This window comes from Thermobia domestica, chromosome 16, assembly GCF_964235325.1.
Source record: "Thermobia domestica chromosome 16, izTheDome1.hap1.1, whole genome shotgun sequence".
NCBI classification, from domain to species: domain Eukaryota; kingdom Metazoa; phylum Arthropoda; class Insecta; order Zygentoma; family Lepismatidae; genus Thermobia; species Thermobia domestica.
The window spans coordinates 105,305,977-105,323,921 of record NC_137469.1 but is presented as its reverse complement, the minus strand read 5'-3'; the positions used below and the strand labels follow the sequence as shown (position 1 = coordinate 105,323,921).

The 17,945-nt window shown below is 35.8% G+C and overlaps 1 protein-coding gene across 3 annotated transcripts; it reads right to left on the bottom strand.

Moving 5' to 3' along the window:
* Positions 1–5,282: 5,282 nt before the first annotated feature.
* LOC145673310 (uncharacterized) lies at positions 5,283–17,576 on the bottom strand. Of its 3 annotated transcripts, none has more exons than XM_081742904.1 (5): positions 17,488–17,576; positions 12,060–12,286; positions 10,678–10,855; positions 9,366–9,462; positions 5,283–5,409 (listed from the first exon to the last, which is right to left on the bottom strand). In XM_081742904.1, the coding sequence occupies exons 2-5, from the start codon at positions 12,276–12,278 to the stop codon at positions 5,346–5,348; spliced, it is 558 nt and encodes a 185-aa protein (XP_081599030.1). In that variant the 5' UTR covers positions 12,279–12,286; positions 17,488–17,576; the 3' UTR covers positions 5,283–5,345. The 3 variants fall into 3 exon arrangements, with proteins under 3 accessions (XP_081599030.1, XP_081599029.1, XP_081599028.1); XM_081742903.1 differs by lacking the exon at positions 17,488–17,576 and adding an exon at positions 17,425–17,486; XM_081742902.1 differs by lacking the exon at positions 17,488–17,576 and adding an exon at positions 14,308–14,922.
* Positions 17,577–17,945: the final 369 nt, after the last annotated feature.

Genomic DNA, 17,945 nt, shown 5'->3' with positions numbered 1-17,945 from the left:
TTTTCAAAGGACAAAGTAGGCCACTGTCACCGTTCCTGAAGACAGCCTACCATCTGTACTTCGGGTGTAAAATCGGCGACCAGGATCGCGTTTGGGCTCCGAAACAAAGTTGTAACTCGTGTGCGCGTACTCTCACAGGATGGTTGAAAGGTACACATAAATAGATGCCGTTCGCCGTACCTATGGTTTGGCGCGAGCCCCGTGATCATGTTTCAGACTGTTACTTCTGCCTGACTAATATAAAAGGTTTCTCAAAAAACATGAAGCATAAAATACAATATCCTAACTTGGATTCCGCGAGGAGACCTGTGAAACATGATGTTTGTCTGCCTGTACCCGTACCACCAGAATCATACACCCTGTGCAGTGTTTCATCCGATGAAGAACCTACTGCTTGTGAAGATGTTGCACAATCTTCGAGTACACAGTCAGATCTCAATTACGCTCCAGTGCCTGACACTAATGAACCACATGTAATAAGTAAGGAAAAGCTGAATGATCTGATTAGAGACTTAAACCTTCCCAAGTCTACGGCCCTGTTGCTTGCATCACGACTTCAACAATGGAATTTACTAAACCAAGATGTGAATATATCAATATATAGGAAAAGAGAGGTGAGTCTAGTTCCTAATTTTACAAAGGATGGTGATTTGGTGTATTGCAGTGACATTCCATAGCTTATGAGACAACTGAAGTTGAACTACAACACTGAAGATTGGAGGCTATTCGTAGATTCCTCCAGGATAAGTCTCAAGGCAGTGTTACTACACAATGGCAATGAAAAGCCAGCCATCCTTATTGTTCATGCTGTACATGTGAAAGAAACATACGAGAACATGCAAAACCTATTGCAGAAAATAAAGTACGAACAGTTCCAGTGGTCTGTATGCGCTGACCTTAAGATTATTGCCATCCTCACCGGTTTACAAGGAGGTTACACAAAGCACTGCTGCTTCTTGTGTCGTTGGGATAGTCGAGCCAAAGATCAGTACACCATCACAAAGTGGCCGCCAAGGAAGCAACTGGTCCCAGGGGAGATGAACGTGGCTAATGAACGTCTTGTGGATCCGGAGAAAATATTCTTTCCACCCCTTCATATCAAATTAGGGCTCATGAAGGTTTTCGTCAAGGCCCTGAACCGGGATGGTGAAGCATTTAATCATCTCAGAAAACTATTCCCAAGACTCAGCGAGGCCAAGATGAAGGAAGGTATTTTACAGGACCTCAAATCAGAGACGTTTTTAAGGATACTACATTTTATTCTAAGCTTAATGAAGTGGAAAGTGAGGCTTGGGAGGCCTTTCGAGAAGTGTGCAGTAACTTTCTAGGGACTCATACGTCACCTGATTACAAAGACACTGTGGGCAGGTTAATTACTTCATTTCGTAACATGGGATGTAATATGTCCCTAAAGTTACACTTCCTGCATTGCCACCTGGACTTCTTCCCTGAAATGTACAACTTGGGGGAAGTCTCTGACGAACACGGGGAAAGGTTTCACCAGCAAATAGCTACCATGGAGAGGCGCTACAGTGGTAAATGGAGTGTGAATATATTGGTAGACTTCTGTTGGAATGTGACACGCGAGACACCCTGTAGTAATTACAAAAGGAGTAGGAAAACCAAGTGACACGTAAGTGTTAAACTTTAACTTTTTATGCAATTTTATCTGCATAATTTATATTGATATTTAAATTATAACGTGCAAATTATTATGGGTGTGAGAATATCATCTTTGGGTGGATATTGAAACACCCCCCTCCTCCCTGAAAACTGGTACGTCGTGGAGAAAAACGGGTTATGGATTCGAACTCAGGAGTTCGAAACCGATAGGAATCACCTATTTTCGTTCGTGGGAGCGAAAAAAGTTTCATTTTGCCGACCAGTGTAATTAATTGTAAACTTAATTAGAAATGTAACAAGGTTTAAATTCTTTACAAAATTACTGCTTACAACGTAGGGCTATTGTTTATGAGCCACATCAAAACGTATTATTTACGTTAATCAGCTTCTACTACACGTATCAACTGAGAGCTGAAGAAACTGTTAATATCAAACGACTTATGGCTCATGCTGTATCTGCAAGAAAATAAGGCGTTCAGTAACTACAGAACCCTATGCCGTGATTGGTTTTGCTGCAGATCTACATTTTTCCTTTCCATTCGTCTGCAAAATAAAGTATCCTACGAAATTCACATACCTATCAGTTTAATGAAAACACCTGCAGTTCGAAACACGTCAGATGACTGGGTTAACAACTGTCAGGCGGTGCGTTGGATTGGTACTGTATTAGAGCAAAGTCCTACTACGTAAGGAACAGTAGTATGACGGTGTGTAGAGAACCGAGCAGACGGTGATACTGTAAAATGAGCGACTTCCTAATTTCAAAAGAAGGCACATGATTGGCGCTCGGTTACGTAGTGCGAGGATGATGAAAGTGTCAAGTGAGGTGAGTGTGTCGCCATGAACAGAGTTCAAAGTGGTGATGGTCTTCAAGAATCACAAGAAAACCACTTTGGCGAAGAGGAATAGTGGTAAGAAGAAAACTCTCAGTGACAGATCCTTCTTAGCATTGTCACTCAAAACCATCGCGCGATTGAAGTAAAAGTGACGGAGAAATTATGCAGCTTCTCTCACAGCCTGTGTGGACAATCATAGTCTGCCGCAAATTACATTATTTGAACATACGAGGTCAACTTTCACGGTGAAACCTATGATAAGTGACCATCATGCCTTAGCACAACGCCAACATTGCTGCAAACATGCAGCATCTACTACAAACATGCAGCCTTTTTTTTTTCATTGATGGTTTAAACTATATGATTAGTCAAATTAGTCATTTTCACCTTAATTTGAAAGTAAGGGCCGTATTTATTTGTGTATTGCGAATGCCCAAAGAAGCGTATGATCCACAGTGTCTTGGTCCAATTATGAAACAAAGCAGCGCTTCTGTGCGTTAAGGATTGCAATATCCTGGTCCTGAGCTGACTCTGATCAGTCGAGTCACTGCTTGTGATCATGCCAGCATTTTACGGGACGTGTGGATCCTATGATCCAGATGTTGTTTCCAGGAGAATTATTCTGGGAATATAATTCTCCCATTCGCACAGCTGAAGGTGCTGAGGCGTGATTTGAGGATCATCGGAATGAAGAACCCCTTCCCTGACCCATCAAATCCTTATGTTGTGTTGAATATTTGTGTTCTGTTCTGAAGACATGAATCCGGCGCAGATTTCCATCTTCTCGCACGGAATTGACTGATGCATTCACGTGATGTGGTGTAATACCCTATTTGCTACCACTCACCCAGATAGCAGAAACAGCTTGCCACAAGCATGATATAAGCTTGTCGTGACAAGGATATAAGCTTGTCCCAAGCTTGTTACGACAAGTCTGTAAGCGTATATCAAGGCTGATTCAAGCGACGAAGTTGACAGGCGACAAGCATATTGTAGGCTTATACTGTAAGATTGTTTCAAGCTTGTCAGCTCAAGCTTATTGCAAACTTGTTACATAAAGCATGCTACAGGCTTGTTACCTCAAGTTTGTTTCAAACTTGGTACGTAATGCTTGCTCCAGGCTTGTTACCTCAAGTCTATTTCAATCTTGGTACATAATGCTTGCTACAGGCTTGTTACCTCAAGTTTATTTCAAACTTGGTACATAATGCTTGCTACAGGCTTGTCACCTCAAGCTTATTTCAAGCTGTCCACTTCAAGTTTAGCACATGCTTAATCTGTCTCGTTTATTGCAAGCTTCTCAGTAAAGCTTGATACAAATTTATTTCTGCACGTGAGAAAATGATTCATCTGCTTGGCGACATGTATAATGTTTGATGTGAAGGTTAGTATAATGTCCAATGTGTAAGTTACATAAATGATGGTGTGTATTCTTTTGCCATCTGACGTGTTTAGATATTGCCATCACTTTATTGGCATTATTTTAAATATATATAGGGGAAACCATACCATACTTACTATTAATAGTAAACATAGTAGTAAGCTATGGTTTCTGCAATATTTTTAAAAGAATGCCAATAAAGTGGTGGCAATATCCAAACACCCTCAGATGGCAAAAGAACACACACCATCATTTATGTAACTTACACACTGAACATTATACTAACCTTCACATCAAACATTATACATGACGCCAACCAGATGAATCATTTTCTCACGTGCAGAAACAAATCTGTATCAAGGTTGACACTACTGGGTCTCACATCAAATCTTATACAAAATGAAATTAACCTCATATACACAACAATCCTGCAAAAATAAACATAAAGGTGACGACGAAAGAACTGTTAAACCTACATAAGCAATGTTCTGAAAAAGAATAGTTGTGTTCGGTCAAAATGAAAGCAAAATAATGTATACTTTCACAATCTGTATTATGCTTCTTTCCTTCGTCCATTATGCGTCTTTGCAGCACGAGGTTCAGGTTTACTTCTGTTGAGTAACATTATTGAAATATCATGTTAAATTATAAATCCATGTCTCACACAATATTGGTGTTGAATATATACCCCATACTCCAGTCTATTGAGATTAGTATCTTATCTCAACATAGAAAGCAACACTTTTCCTGAGTTCCTTGGTGAATATACTATGCGACCTGGCAGATCAGTATCCAATTAGTTTACCATTAACCACAGTTTGATGTTGAAGTTGAGCGTCCCGTTTCAGCACGAAGTTTTACATGAGACACTGACCTGTAGAATCCGAACAGTAATGCGTTTAGTGTTTGTAAGGTCTTCCACTGGGAATCGACCACGACCCTAGGCGCACCAAAGATGTACACCACTAGACAAGCGTCAAGGGCTAAGCAAACTTTTAAATTATCAGATTTCAGGAAAGAAAGAAATATAAATTAAATCCTAGAACCACTGCTACACAGGGTGCGAAATACTGAGGATGGCCATTCCCACACTTCAAAATTTTGGAAGAAAATTCATCCTAAATAATATACTGGAGAGATAAGGTGACATCGACACTGTCAGAAGTATACAAACTATTTACAGTAAATCTGTGCAGTTAGTGGACAACCTAGTGGATAAGCATTATCCCTAACCTTACATATATCAATAATTTTGGATGTTCAATATATGAAATCTTCATTTCAAAACTTTCCAGTGCAATTTTTTTTTTACTTATTTATTTACTCCTATCTCTCCCCGATCATAACTGTTATGATTTCGCATCCTGCTGCTACATATTTGAAATAAATTATCCCTACATTCTACACAACAACTGATATAAGGTTCCATGAAAACAACCAGCTTGTATTACAATGTTATTTATTGAACTTATTTACATATTTTGTATTATTTCTAACTTATTTCCTTAATTGGGTTCCTCAACTTCAACGGTGTGACCTTCCACTACAGGTTTTGAATTTCTTCGTTCTCTGCAAAATAACGATCATAAATACGTACTGAAAAACATGTAATTGATTGCACAGTTAAAAGAAAACATTCATATTGTTTACCTTATAAATACGCTCTCATTAAAATAAATTATTATTCTTTGAAGTAAGTGCCACACAAGGCAACAGAGTCTGGCACTCGTTTCTCAGATCTGGTGATCCATGGCTTGGAGGCACTCCAAATATGATCTCTATAGCATTACGGTAGAATTTTTTATAGTGAATTAATATTCCCTAATCGAGCTCATCTATTCAGATGTTAGATTTGTAGTGTGACACTTCTTATTCAAAGTGTCTTGACTATGTCAAATACAATATAATTCATCTTCAAATACTGAAAATTAATAAAGTAATTTTAAACACTACTATACATAAACATACCCAAACACTCTTTCGGTTTAGCGGCATCCCTTATATTCTACATTTTACGTTTTACAGACTTAATTGATTAAATTTTGACGATCACTCATAAGAAACACTTGAAAGGAAAGAATCGCGTTTGTTACAATTACAACATACTCTCCCACAGTCTGATATTAAGTCGTCTCGGGATCGCACGAATCTGTCTGGGTCATACAGGGTCAGGGATCTGACTACTTCGGGATCACGAGTCACGAAGTATGTTACTCGTTTCATCACTGGTACCACTGCATGGTATTTATTCACTTTACCTATTTCAATGTTCTAGTGCCAGTAAATTTTCAGTAAAGTTTTTTTTTTTTTTTTAGTTTCCTAGCTGAAAATGTGCATTGTTCTGTGAGAGCATCAACAATTGAGATAAATCCAGAAAATGTCATATTGACTCACTCGGTACTGTTGTATAAGCACGGCGTTACGAAAAACAAACGAAGTAATCACTGATATAAGAAATCACTGAGAGATGGAAGAACAAATATTTACTTATTTCTGTAATTTTCTCTCCATGCCTTGTATGAAATGCAATCTGATCTCACGATTCACAGGAAAGATAGGTCATAAGTGTGTGAACCTATATACCTTGTATTCTTCACGGAGCAACATAAATGACAGATGATGACCTACAAGGCGTTATCCTGCGTCACGTACAACAGAACGCGTGGGAAAGTGTAGTTCGCAATTCACAGGAAACGTGTAGAATTTACTAAAGTAGGCACCGTGTACACGGACAACTTCGTACCATTTTGCAACGAGTTTAGAACATACCTTAGAGGTTCAATGAAATATTTCTCTTTAAAAATAAAAAATAAAAAAGTTACTGGTGACCAATACGTAAAGAGGTGTTGAACAACAATTCACTGGAATTATTTGTGACAGTAAAACAAACGGATTTTAATCCTGAGCCTTACAGCGGAGGAATACATCTTTGCAACGTTTCATTCTTTCAAAACACAAGAATCACTGATAGGAAGACATGCATATTGCCTTCATCATACATATCAAATGAAGAAGGGATGACTCATTACCGTAAATGTAACACTAAGTTTATTTGACCCATATTCATGGAACGTCGTGTCGGAGTCATTAGCGTCGTTTCACAATTCATTATAGAGAAGTAATAAATACTCCTGCGACCTATCGACCTAGTTCTTTATATCCCATCTTTGAAAGCAGAAACATTTCTCAGTGTACATGGCACAAGGCAGGAAAATCACTTCATTTACTTCAATCCAATCAAATTCTGAATGCATTTTAAGACCTATGTCTCCCTATTTATTTTCCTGGTAATTTGTTGTTGAGTGTTTACGCATACGCATACTTTGGCGTGCTCCATCCTATTGAAATCTTTTTGTCTTTGGGGAAAAAAAACTACTCTTACTTTTTAAATTTATTTTTTTATTACTGCCACTGCTGAATGAAGTCTTTATCTTGTGGATAAAACATTAACCTTTATTTCTTGTTCAATTTTAGTGTTGATTACTTCTTTTTCATACTGAATGAAGTCTTGTCTTCCCGAAAACTCGGGAATGTCTTTGTAAGAGAGAAATGTGCATTTACTATTATTTTGTCTTTTAACAAAATTTTCTAACTGCTGAAGTCTTTATCTTCTAGGAAAAAAAAAACTGTTTCTTGATTAGTTTTAATGTTATTTTACTTCTTTTCTATCTCCTGAATGAAACCGTATCTTCTGAGAAGAAAAAAAAACTACAATACCATCTGTATCTTAATTAATTATAGTACTTTATTGCATGTTTCTATACTAAACGAAATAATCTTATCGTCTGGAAGATTCTGCAATTGCATATTTCTCTATTACAATGGTATTGCAGAGTTTTCCAGAATGTAAGATGATTTCATTTACTATAGAAAAGAAGTAATTAACTCTAATCAATCAAGAAAGAGGGTGGTATTGTAGTTTTTCTCTCATGAGATGAGTTCGTTCAGTAGATAGAAAAGATGTAAAATAACACTAAAATTAGTCAAGAAAAAAAGAGGTTAGTTGCTTTCTGTTTTTCATGCAGCAGGTAGGAAATGTTTTTAGAAGGCAAATATAACAGTAAGTGCCTATCTCTCTATTACTCTGACATCGCAGTTTTCAAAAAATGAAATTTCCCGCAGTATAGAAAAGAAGTAATCAACACCAAAATTAATCAAGGAATAAAAGTTATTCTTAGAAAAAAAAGTTTTCATTCAGCAGATAGGAGTAATCAAAAAATAAAATTAACAGAGGTACTTTCTTCCAGAAGACAAAAAAATAAAAATGTAAACAGTAATGAATCTCGATTTTAGTTAATATTTCCATCCTCCCAGGAAAGTAACAGGCAAGTTGCTAAATTATGAAGGATAATAAAATAATAAATACATACAAGGTAAACATTTCATCTCATTTCACTGTGTACTAATACATGAGTGCGTAAAAATGAACTCATCTCGCTATATAAAATACAAAGACCTAAGTGATTGAGTGACCGACAGATCTTTGCACAGGCCAAATCGCTTAAGATAGACAAGTTAAATATGGACAGTACATGGGATTTGTTATGTAGGATACCACTAAGGAAGGATTTTTGCAAATTCGACAGGAAGGGGAGGAAAATAGGTGTGGGACGTATTTTTAAAATATGACCTTATCTCCGAAGTCCTTAAGGTTACAGACTTGAAATTTGATATTCGGATGTATAATTTCAAATAATTTGACATATTTAAGCGGTTTTTGATATTTTAGTACAAAGGAAAAAAGAAAAAAAAGGTGAGAAAGAAAAGAAAAGGAGTGAGGATTACAATTATTATAAGATGTCAAAATCTCTGAATTTATGAAGGTTTGAAACATGAAATTTGGTATTTTCATATTATTTAAAATAAGTAGATAAGAATTTAAGCGCTTTTGAAATATGCCTCGGAGGTAAGAAAGGGGGGTGGAAAGAAAAATGGATGGGGATTATAATTATTATAGTAAAGTATTTAATTCCTTAAGGTGAGAGATTTGAAGTTCAGTATTTCCATTTCTCATTTAAAATACTTTGCCACGTGTTTCGGCCCTCTTTTTTCTTTTTTGACATGCTAGTAAAAAGGGAAAGAAACGATGTGGAGAGGAGAAAAAAAAGGTCGGGATTACAATTATTCTAATAAAATGTCGGTATCTCTAAATCTTTTAAGATTTGAAATATGGAAGTAACTTCTCATTTAAAATTATTACAAAAGCGTTTTATGATACATATCCTAAAAGGAAGAAAAAGGGAAGGATTACAATTATTATAATAAGATGTTCATATCTTGGGGTCCGGGAAAGTAAGAGGCATTGAAACGGTGGAAATCTCTTTTTCCTCCAAATCCACAGAATTCTATGCATATGATATTGATCTAGTGACCTATAGATGTGAGAAATGTAGTGAATACAAAACGTATATGTAGAGAAGAACGCGTCCATGGACTAAGTTGCAGATCCCTGGCTTATTTAGTGATGGTAAGAACTTTCCGATATCTCTCGTGATTGTAAGGAAAATAGGTAAAACTATACTTACCTACGCAGTAGTCTAGGCTCCGCCTGCTGCAGCCAAACACCCAATACTTCCTTCACCGTTTCTTCTGTTGCGACGGTGTACATCTTACGAACAGCAGCTGAAAAGAAAGATAGAATTTCAAGCAAGTACTAGCGATTTTTATTCTTTAAAAAAAAACTGTCATTTGAAATAAATTTCCCTCTTAAATAGCTTTACGGAATTATGGTATGGTTTGTAAACATGGATACCTAGAGCTGAAACTAATTCCTATATTATTTTTCAAGTCACCTAAGCTAGGCCCCTATTTTGTGATTTTTATGTAAGGGTACTATAGAAAGTTATCTTCCACCACACTTTTGGTATATTATATAATGGAAAAGTTACATTTTTCGATACAAGTGTAACAAGACTTTCTTCCGGTGCCCTTAGTGGTGATATGGTTTTGAGTCAACGTTTAAAGTCACCTTAAATAACACTACAAAAAACACATGTGTTTTGGCTAACTTCGTTGTCACGAAAAATTGAAAGATGAAGTCGACAGAAAGACGAAAGTTTGACTATTCGCCGTCTTGAAAGCCTGCAACTTTTCTCTTTTTATACTGGAATTATGGTAACTTCGAAAGCTATGTTCTTCTAGTGTTTTATCTGCGTTCCAGTGTTAGACAAAGAGCTCTGAAATTTTGCACCTTTAAAATATCGGCAGGGGAGACAGTTTGGCATACTATGTAATACTACCAGACTAACAGTGTTGCCAACCCAACAAAGTTATATTCGTGTGGTAGACAGTATCAAGTTTACAGGTATACACGAAAAGTCTGGTGCAAAATTATACTTCACAGTAGTGATTCCTACACTGTACTTCAATTTAAATTCGTTGACACTATTGACTTTATTTAGCCCTGGAATCATTCCTACCTTGGAATTTTATTTGGTTTTAGATTTTCCGTACACCTTACAAATTCTTTTGAATGCTTTTTCAAGCAAAGATTTGTTTAAATATGTACTTTGCCAGTAAAGCTTTGTTTACAACATAGAGTGTTGGATCAGTTATTGAATTTCCTATACATTCTACACAGATGTTATATTCACCCAGTAAGGGTGAACACATTTACATATTTTACTACTTGACAGTAAAAGAATCCTAAAGTACTCAAAGCATACTTTATTCATGAAGAATTACTTCTGATTGCTTGGGACATACTAATATGAGAACACACGTCCAGTACGAGAGAAGTAAGACTTAATAATTAGCAAACTGGAATTTTGTATGGTTACTAGCATAAATAAATAAATGAAGTTAAATATTTCAGTACAACTTTTCAAATGAACTTACTGTTGATCTTATTGCACATTTGGTTGGACCCAAAGGTGTGCTTTTTTGCTTCATGATCCTTGGTTTCCTGCCAGAGTAGGAGAATTCCATTGCGAGTTTGTCGCACAAAGTTCTTCTTATTGCATTGTGAGCGAAACCTTTTAAAATCCTTACCACCAATTGACAGTAATACTTTTACCTGAAAGAAAGGAAAGTATTTAGATCTAATGCATGCTGAAATCAAAAAGAAAAGCAATATATATAAGGGTCCGTATTGTTATGTTTTTCTACCAGTGGAAAAAAAACGAAGCATGAATGAAACTAGATTAATTTTTAGATACCGTAATGTGAAGTGTGAAAAAAAAGCGTGGGGTTCTGAGTTTCACGGAAGGCCGTATCAAATGGGCTACGTGACTAACAAAAACTGTTTGCCTGGGATTTATTTGGTAACTTTCAGCTTTATATCGGAATAGCGGTTATTTAAAAGGACCATTGTCCGTTTGAATTAGAAAAAAATACTATATATATATATATATGTGTGTGTGTGTGTGTTTGTGTGTGTATGTATATGGAAATTACATACACTTCCAAAAGTAACAAGTAACAGTGGGTTAATCAATGCTGCCAACAAGTAGTGTCAGAAAATAGCTAAATGACGCACAAAAACTAGCTAAAAATGGCTCAACTTACCTTAAATTATAGGTAACAGAATTTAGGAATAAAGGAACTAAATATTTGGTACTTTAAGTCTACTAGTTTACAAAGATGTTCTAATATTATTTATCTTTTTTTATATCCTCAAATCAAACAGTTTCACAATACAATTTGTTCCTTCATTGACTAGAAGTAATAAAATCTCTTGAATTATTTTCAACTTCTAATGCTGGGTATGGCTTCATAACACTATTGATCTATCACAAAAATATATACATGCACATGCACGCATCTCAACAAGAAAAACTCCACCCAAACTAAAAATACACTAGAAACTAATCAAACAAATTGATTATGGAGAAACCAGATCCAGGAATCCCAATTTACCGTGACGGATAGGTGAGACTGATAAAAGATATCTAATCTACTGTGACAATGTAAGTGCTGTTGTAAACAAAAGAATTAGAAAAATACCAAGATAAACTACTTTTTTTTAGGTTTTTCATATTTTCTAAAAAAAAAAATTGACTGCAAAAATGTAATTGCCGCTATATTAGCAAGTATGAATGGCAAGTTGACCAAAATTATAGTCCATAGCTAATGCACATGATAATGGCTAAATTGGCAAAAATGGAGTTGATGCTAACATTGAGTCAAAAGAGAGATGTTCCAAAAAGACGTAAATTAAAAGATATAACAAAGATTTGAAACCTGCTTCATAACTTGTACAGGTTTGATAGGATACTTACATATTTCTTTCCGAAGTTAGGTTCTTCAAGCTTTCTCTCAAATGTTTGAAAATCATTCAACGCTCGCAGAGGCAGAAGGCCAAGAAGTTCGGATTCTTCGTTTATGGACTCTGCTTTCACACTCACACCATTACTTAGAAGTGTGTCGACCTTCTTCTCGACGGAAGATACTCTTTCACTAAGGTCAGCTAAAGTAGATTGCATTTGGCCAAATACCATTCTGATATCTGTAATAAATTTTAGGAAATATTGTTTTGAAGGTGTTAATATAACTAGAAAATATATTATTTCACAAACCATTGAAACAATTAAATGTACATTCATGTTCAAAATGATTGTCGCATATCTATAACTGTCTTCTTGTAAGAATATAATTTGATAATGCTTTTGCAGGATACTTTTAATACCGATACTATGTGTATAATCGAGAAATGTATATTTGTGGAAAATTTTATAGGGAAAGAATTATAAGCACATAAATTAGAATGAGTAAAACAAATGGTCAAGAAAGCTTTATTTTCGTTTTATTGTTCTTATTTACTGCTCTTTTGACATGAAATTTGCCACATACATGTCTTTGCCGATTACGCACATACCAACATTGTAAGAAATACAGGGCGAATTCGTTATCAAATTTTATTCCTACAACATATTTATAGACATGCGACAATAATTTTGGACATGGGTGTACGTTTGTGGTGGACAAACACCGTGTGCGTAGATTTTCTCAGGGTTCTACCGTTCCCCTCCACTTTCTTCAATCCATTATTTAATTCATTCTTATCATCACCGTCTCCTTTAGGCTGCCCCGCATAACCGTGGGACAAAACTCAAAGATTTTATTTAAATATGATTTCGCTGTTCATTTAATCAGAAATCTTGGGGGGAAAAGTGGGGAACAATTAGGAAGACGTGTGTAGAAGACCACTACGTTGGAGAATTATGACCAGGTCATTAGAGTATGACTTCATAAATCAGCACTGCGGAAGGAAAGGGTTGATTGCTCAGAGGTAGAACGTTGCCTTTTGGTGCGACGGATCTTCGGTTCAATCTCCGGCCTTATGAGTTTATGATGGACAATATCATATTCGTGAGGGTTTTCCCGTTCTCATGCCACTAATTCCTTCATAATCATTCACTATCATTAGTCATCCGTGTATCTTAACATTAACCCTAGGAAGACTAAACTATAATTGGTCACGTGAAAGACTAAGGGGGGTCAATTTTGCTCGTGGTTGTAAATTCCAATTTTAACCCTACTAATGTATTTTAAAGTTATTTAATGACTGCTACTAATAAATGTGAGTTGTAAAATTATTTTAAGACTTGTGAAATTTTATTTTAATAGGAAATATTACAAGTCCCAGTACAGACTACTACCGCATTTGGTTAGCAGACATGAAGTAGCTTGAAATACAATTCGCCTGTGTAGACAATTTACTATACTAAACCTGAGAGTATTACGTTTGCTCAATGTATAAAAGTAGATTATGTTAATTTAGTCATCCATTCAAAGAATAGATAAGTTTACATGATCCTTTCAAAGTAAAACTGTACTCCTCTTAACATTTCTAAGTTGCTAAAAAAAATGTACTTAGTCTCCTGCGCTAAAAAAAAAAAAAAAAAAAAAACTACCACAATAATGTGCTTTCTAATAAAACTAAATTTAAGTTTAGATTACAGAAGAAAATACAAAAAAAATTCAAACGTTGTAAAATTCATTTGTTCGGGCAAAGAGAAAAAGAAAGTGCGGGCAAATTTGACCCACCTTCGTCTTTCTATGGTTAAGGACATAACAGCGGGGTTATGAAGAACGGGACCTACAGCTTAAAGTGAGATCCGAACCACTACTCAGTTGCACTCGAGAGATATTGTTCTTCATTTGAACTCGAAACCAGAATCCCTTGATAACAAAGGCGATAAATCCACAGACCCATCATCCACGGAAGTCAACTGATAGAAATACGTTGCAGTGATCTTGCATACTTGTGAATATTTTAGGAGCCACTTAAGAACCAAAAGGGAAAGAACTGCAAAATGGAATCACTCTATAGTTATACAGATTAAATCAATGGACAATTTTAAAAGACTATATAGTACAGAAGATCTAATTTAGTCAGTCAGAAATATAGGCTTAATTTAATTTGCTAATCAATACAGGAAGTGACTAATAGTTCTGGACCATTCATACTATCTTTCTAAATAAAACATTTTATTATTATTATTATTATTAACAAACCAGTCAAACCTAATAGAAATCTCTGTTTCGTCGATCTACTTTCCAATGTTATAAATTTAGACACTTAATCAGCTTCTGTGGAAAAGTTTTGTTGACCGTCCGCTAGTGTGGCAGCGCACTACAGGCAGTTCGGCGGGAACTCCAAACTTGATAAAATAAAATCACAATTAAAGAGACAAGTTAAAAAAGTATATTTCACGAATCCCACCCCCACTCAACTTGTGGACTATCATGCCTCCGACAAGGAAAATTCAAGCTTAACCAATGGTGAAGGAGTAGACTGCTGAATAATTTATGATGTAATGGCAAATCATTTGCAGAACTAGTTGACCTATGACCTATAGTTTGAGCGAGTTGCGTTCATTTCTCGAGGTTGCGACCTTGTTCAATCGAATCATCAGCCTCAAATTACCTTTACTCTCAAAAAAAAAGGGGGCAACGGTTACTCCACTTTAATCTAAGGTAAACGTATTAAAAAAAACTGGTGTAAAGCAAACATTCCGGTTTAAGTGAAAAAAAGTTAAAAAAAAAACACGGTTTTGGCCAATCCTGAAAAATAGCGTTATTTCTTTATTACATCCGTTCAGATTGCAAATATTTTTCTGAGATTTTAGATCCAGACTTCATTCACCTGGTAGAAAAAAAAGTAAACAAAAGCACTAAAATCAATTAAGAGACAGAAGTTACTGTTTTTAGAGGATAAAAAGATAAAAATGTAAGCAACGAAAAACCCAGTTTTCTTCAAACTTATACCCTCGACTTCTTACCTAACAAACTTCAAACTAATATGCCAACTTATTTTCGCGTAATAATCCATTTTGAATTATTATTAATATCTAATAACTAATTTTTCGAAATTCATCGTTCTTTTACCCTAAACCCAAAAGTCCATACCCGATCGAACCTTTCCTTGCACTTATTGTAAAGCGATGAAATGAGTGATATCACTTAATCTAAGATTGATGAAGTATACCTTAGAATAAGTAATTGTTACTAAATAAAGTCGGACATAAGTATTTATATTCTTCAATTTTGCCCCCAACCTCCGAATAAATATGGAAGAACATAAGGAACGAAAGATAAGCATGATGCATTCTAAAATGAGTGAAATGTCCAGGCTTGCTTGCTGCATTTAAATATCATCCGTACCGATTCTTGGGGAAGCCACATCGGTTAAAATTTTTAGTGTATCGGTGAAAGCTAAAACAAGAAAGCTTAGGCAATGTATTAATTCAAAGCAGTTTTCTCCTCGATTGTAGAGATAAAACGTAATTTTCATTACTTTAGCGGACGGCTCTCCAAATTTAAATCGATTTTGTCGATTTTTTCACTAGATTTGGGGCACTACTTTACAAACGCTTCACGAACCACAGCTGAGCGAGCGGAGGGGATTAGAAGCCCCGTAGGACTCGCTTTTTCCCCTTATCTTTTAAGTTACACACGATTGGCATTGCAGCCATTGTAGACTGTCATTTTCCAAAACTTAACATACAAATACTGGCATTTCGTTCCTTAATTGTATTCAACCGCCTTCCGCCCTGGCAAATAGCTCCACCATAACATACTTACTTTCCCATGTATACTCATTTGCACATACAATTTATTGAGTTTAAAACACTTACATTATCATTTAACTACCTTCATTATTAATATGGGGTTAACTTTAGCAGATGGCTCTACCTAATTAAATAAATTATTTTAATGTGTTTAGACTTCATAAATCGTATCTGTTATATAGAATCCTACGAAATGGAAAATTAAGTATGTTATGGTGGATCTAATTGACAAGGCGGTAGGCAGACGAATACAAGCAAGGAATGAGATGGCAGTAAGTTCATATGAAGCTTTGGAAAATGACCGTCTGCAATGGTTGCAATACCAAACGCGTGTAACTTAAAAAGTAGGAAAAAAAACGAGCCCTGCGGGGCATCTATTCCCCTTCGCTCGCTCAGCTATGCTACGTAAAGTGTTATGTAACTGCATATTTTTTGAACTGGGGGGGGGGCAATATTTTGCTTAAATTTTGTACTATCTTGGTATATATTTTGTATTTTTTTTTTTTTATGGTTTAGGTAGGTTAAGTTAGTTTGGATTAGGCTGGGTTAAGATACTTGGGCATTATTCGAGCAGATGGTTCTACCAAATGTTCACACATTGCATTTCCGGGTTCCTTTTTGTAGAATATCTACTAAATGAGAAGCTAGTGCATAAACCACGAACCAACTTGTGCTAGGTGGCCACAAAAAAAAGCACGAATGCCATCTAACCGAGTCAGGGCAGGAGTGTAGCTGGGAGTCCCGAGCGGAGCGAGGGGATGCGTCCGTAGAGAGCAGGCGTGTCAGCGACGGAGGACATGCACATAAACGAGGAAAGTGGAAAAATACATAAAATATCCGCAATAATTTTTACATGGAGATTTTACCTAAATTCGTACTTTCTTCCTATATTTTCTGTTTTTGATGATTTAGGTTAGGTTTGGTTAGTTATGTTAGTAATTACGGTTACGTAACACCAACTCATTTCTCCTGTAAACACGGTGGTTTTACCTGATTTTGTCCCCCAAGTTCCAAAATTCTCTATATGTAACGGTATTATCTCAAATCTAGTGAAAAATGACCATAAAATCGATATAAATATGGTACAGCCGTCTGCTAAAGCAATGCCTTAACAGTTATCAAATATTCCACCTATAAATTTTTAATATGATAAAGCCGTCTGCTGAAGTTAACCCTCTAATTTTTGCACTGATATTCAGGGGTGCCCGAGGAAAATTTTGTACTGATATTCAGGGGTAACCGAGGAATCTCCATGGTTGCTGTATTACGCCTGGTATTTGATATACATGGTTTCCTATATTACGTATACATTTTCGTAAGGCAAAGGGGTCCCGGGCCCCACCCCCTCCCCTTCGGGCGCCTATGCTGATGCTAATTGTCAAGAGCCATCACTGACTTTAAAGAATCCAATGGCTAAATATGGTAGATCTATACATTATACGGATGAACACACTTAAAAAAAAGAAAACAACATAAAAGGTATAAACATAAAATTCCATCCATATTTGAAAAGTAATGAAGTAATACTATCCTAAAAGCGCTCAGCGCACCAGTCTAAAATAAAAATCACCTTTTTATTTTGTAACTAAAACTAAAGTAGGGCTTACTATTACATTTCATACACATAGCTTACCTTTGTTTACCTTTTGGAAGAAATCAAACTACTCACCAATCCTACAGATGGCTCCATTTGCTAAACAATCGACAAACGTCAAGCGTTTTGAATCAAGCTTGAAATAGGCTTAGTAGAAAGTTGATAAATTCAAGCTTCTTTTCAAGTTAAAAACAAGCTAAAATAAACGTTGATTGTCGCTTGCCGCATTCAAGCTTCTTTTCAAGTTAAAAACAAGCTAAAATAAACGTTGATTGTCGCTTGTCGCATCAACTGTACATTGCTAAGCCAAAATCAAGGGAAAGCGACCCTTGATTTAAGCTTACATGCTATCTGGGCATGACCTCTATAACTTTAATCCATGTCACATGAGTTATTCAAAAGAGAAAAGGTGGTCAAATCCCATAATAATCCGGTAGCTTACTTTTTTCTTAGGTGTTTCTGTTCAGTTAATAAGAATCCGATTAATAAACTTACCT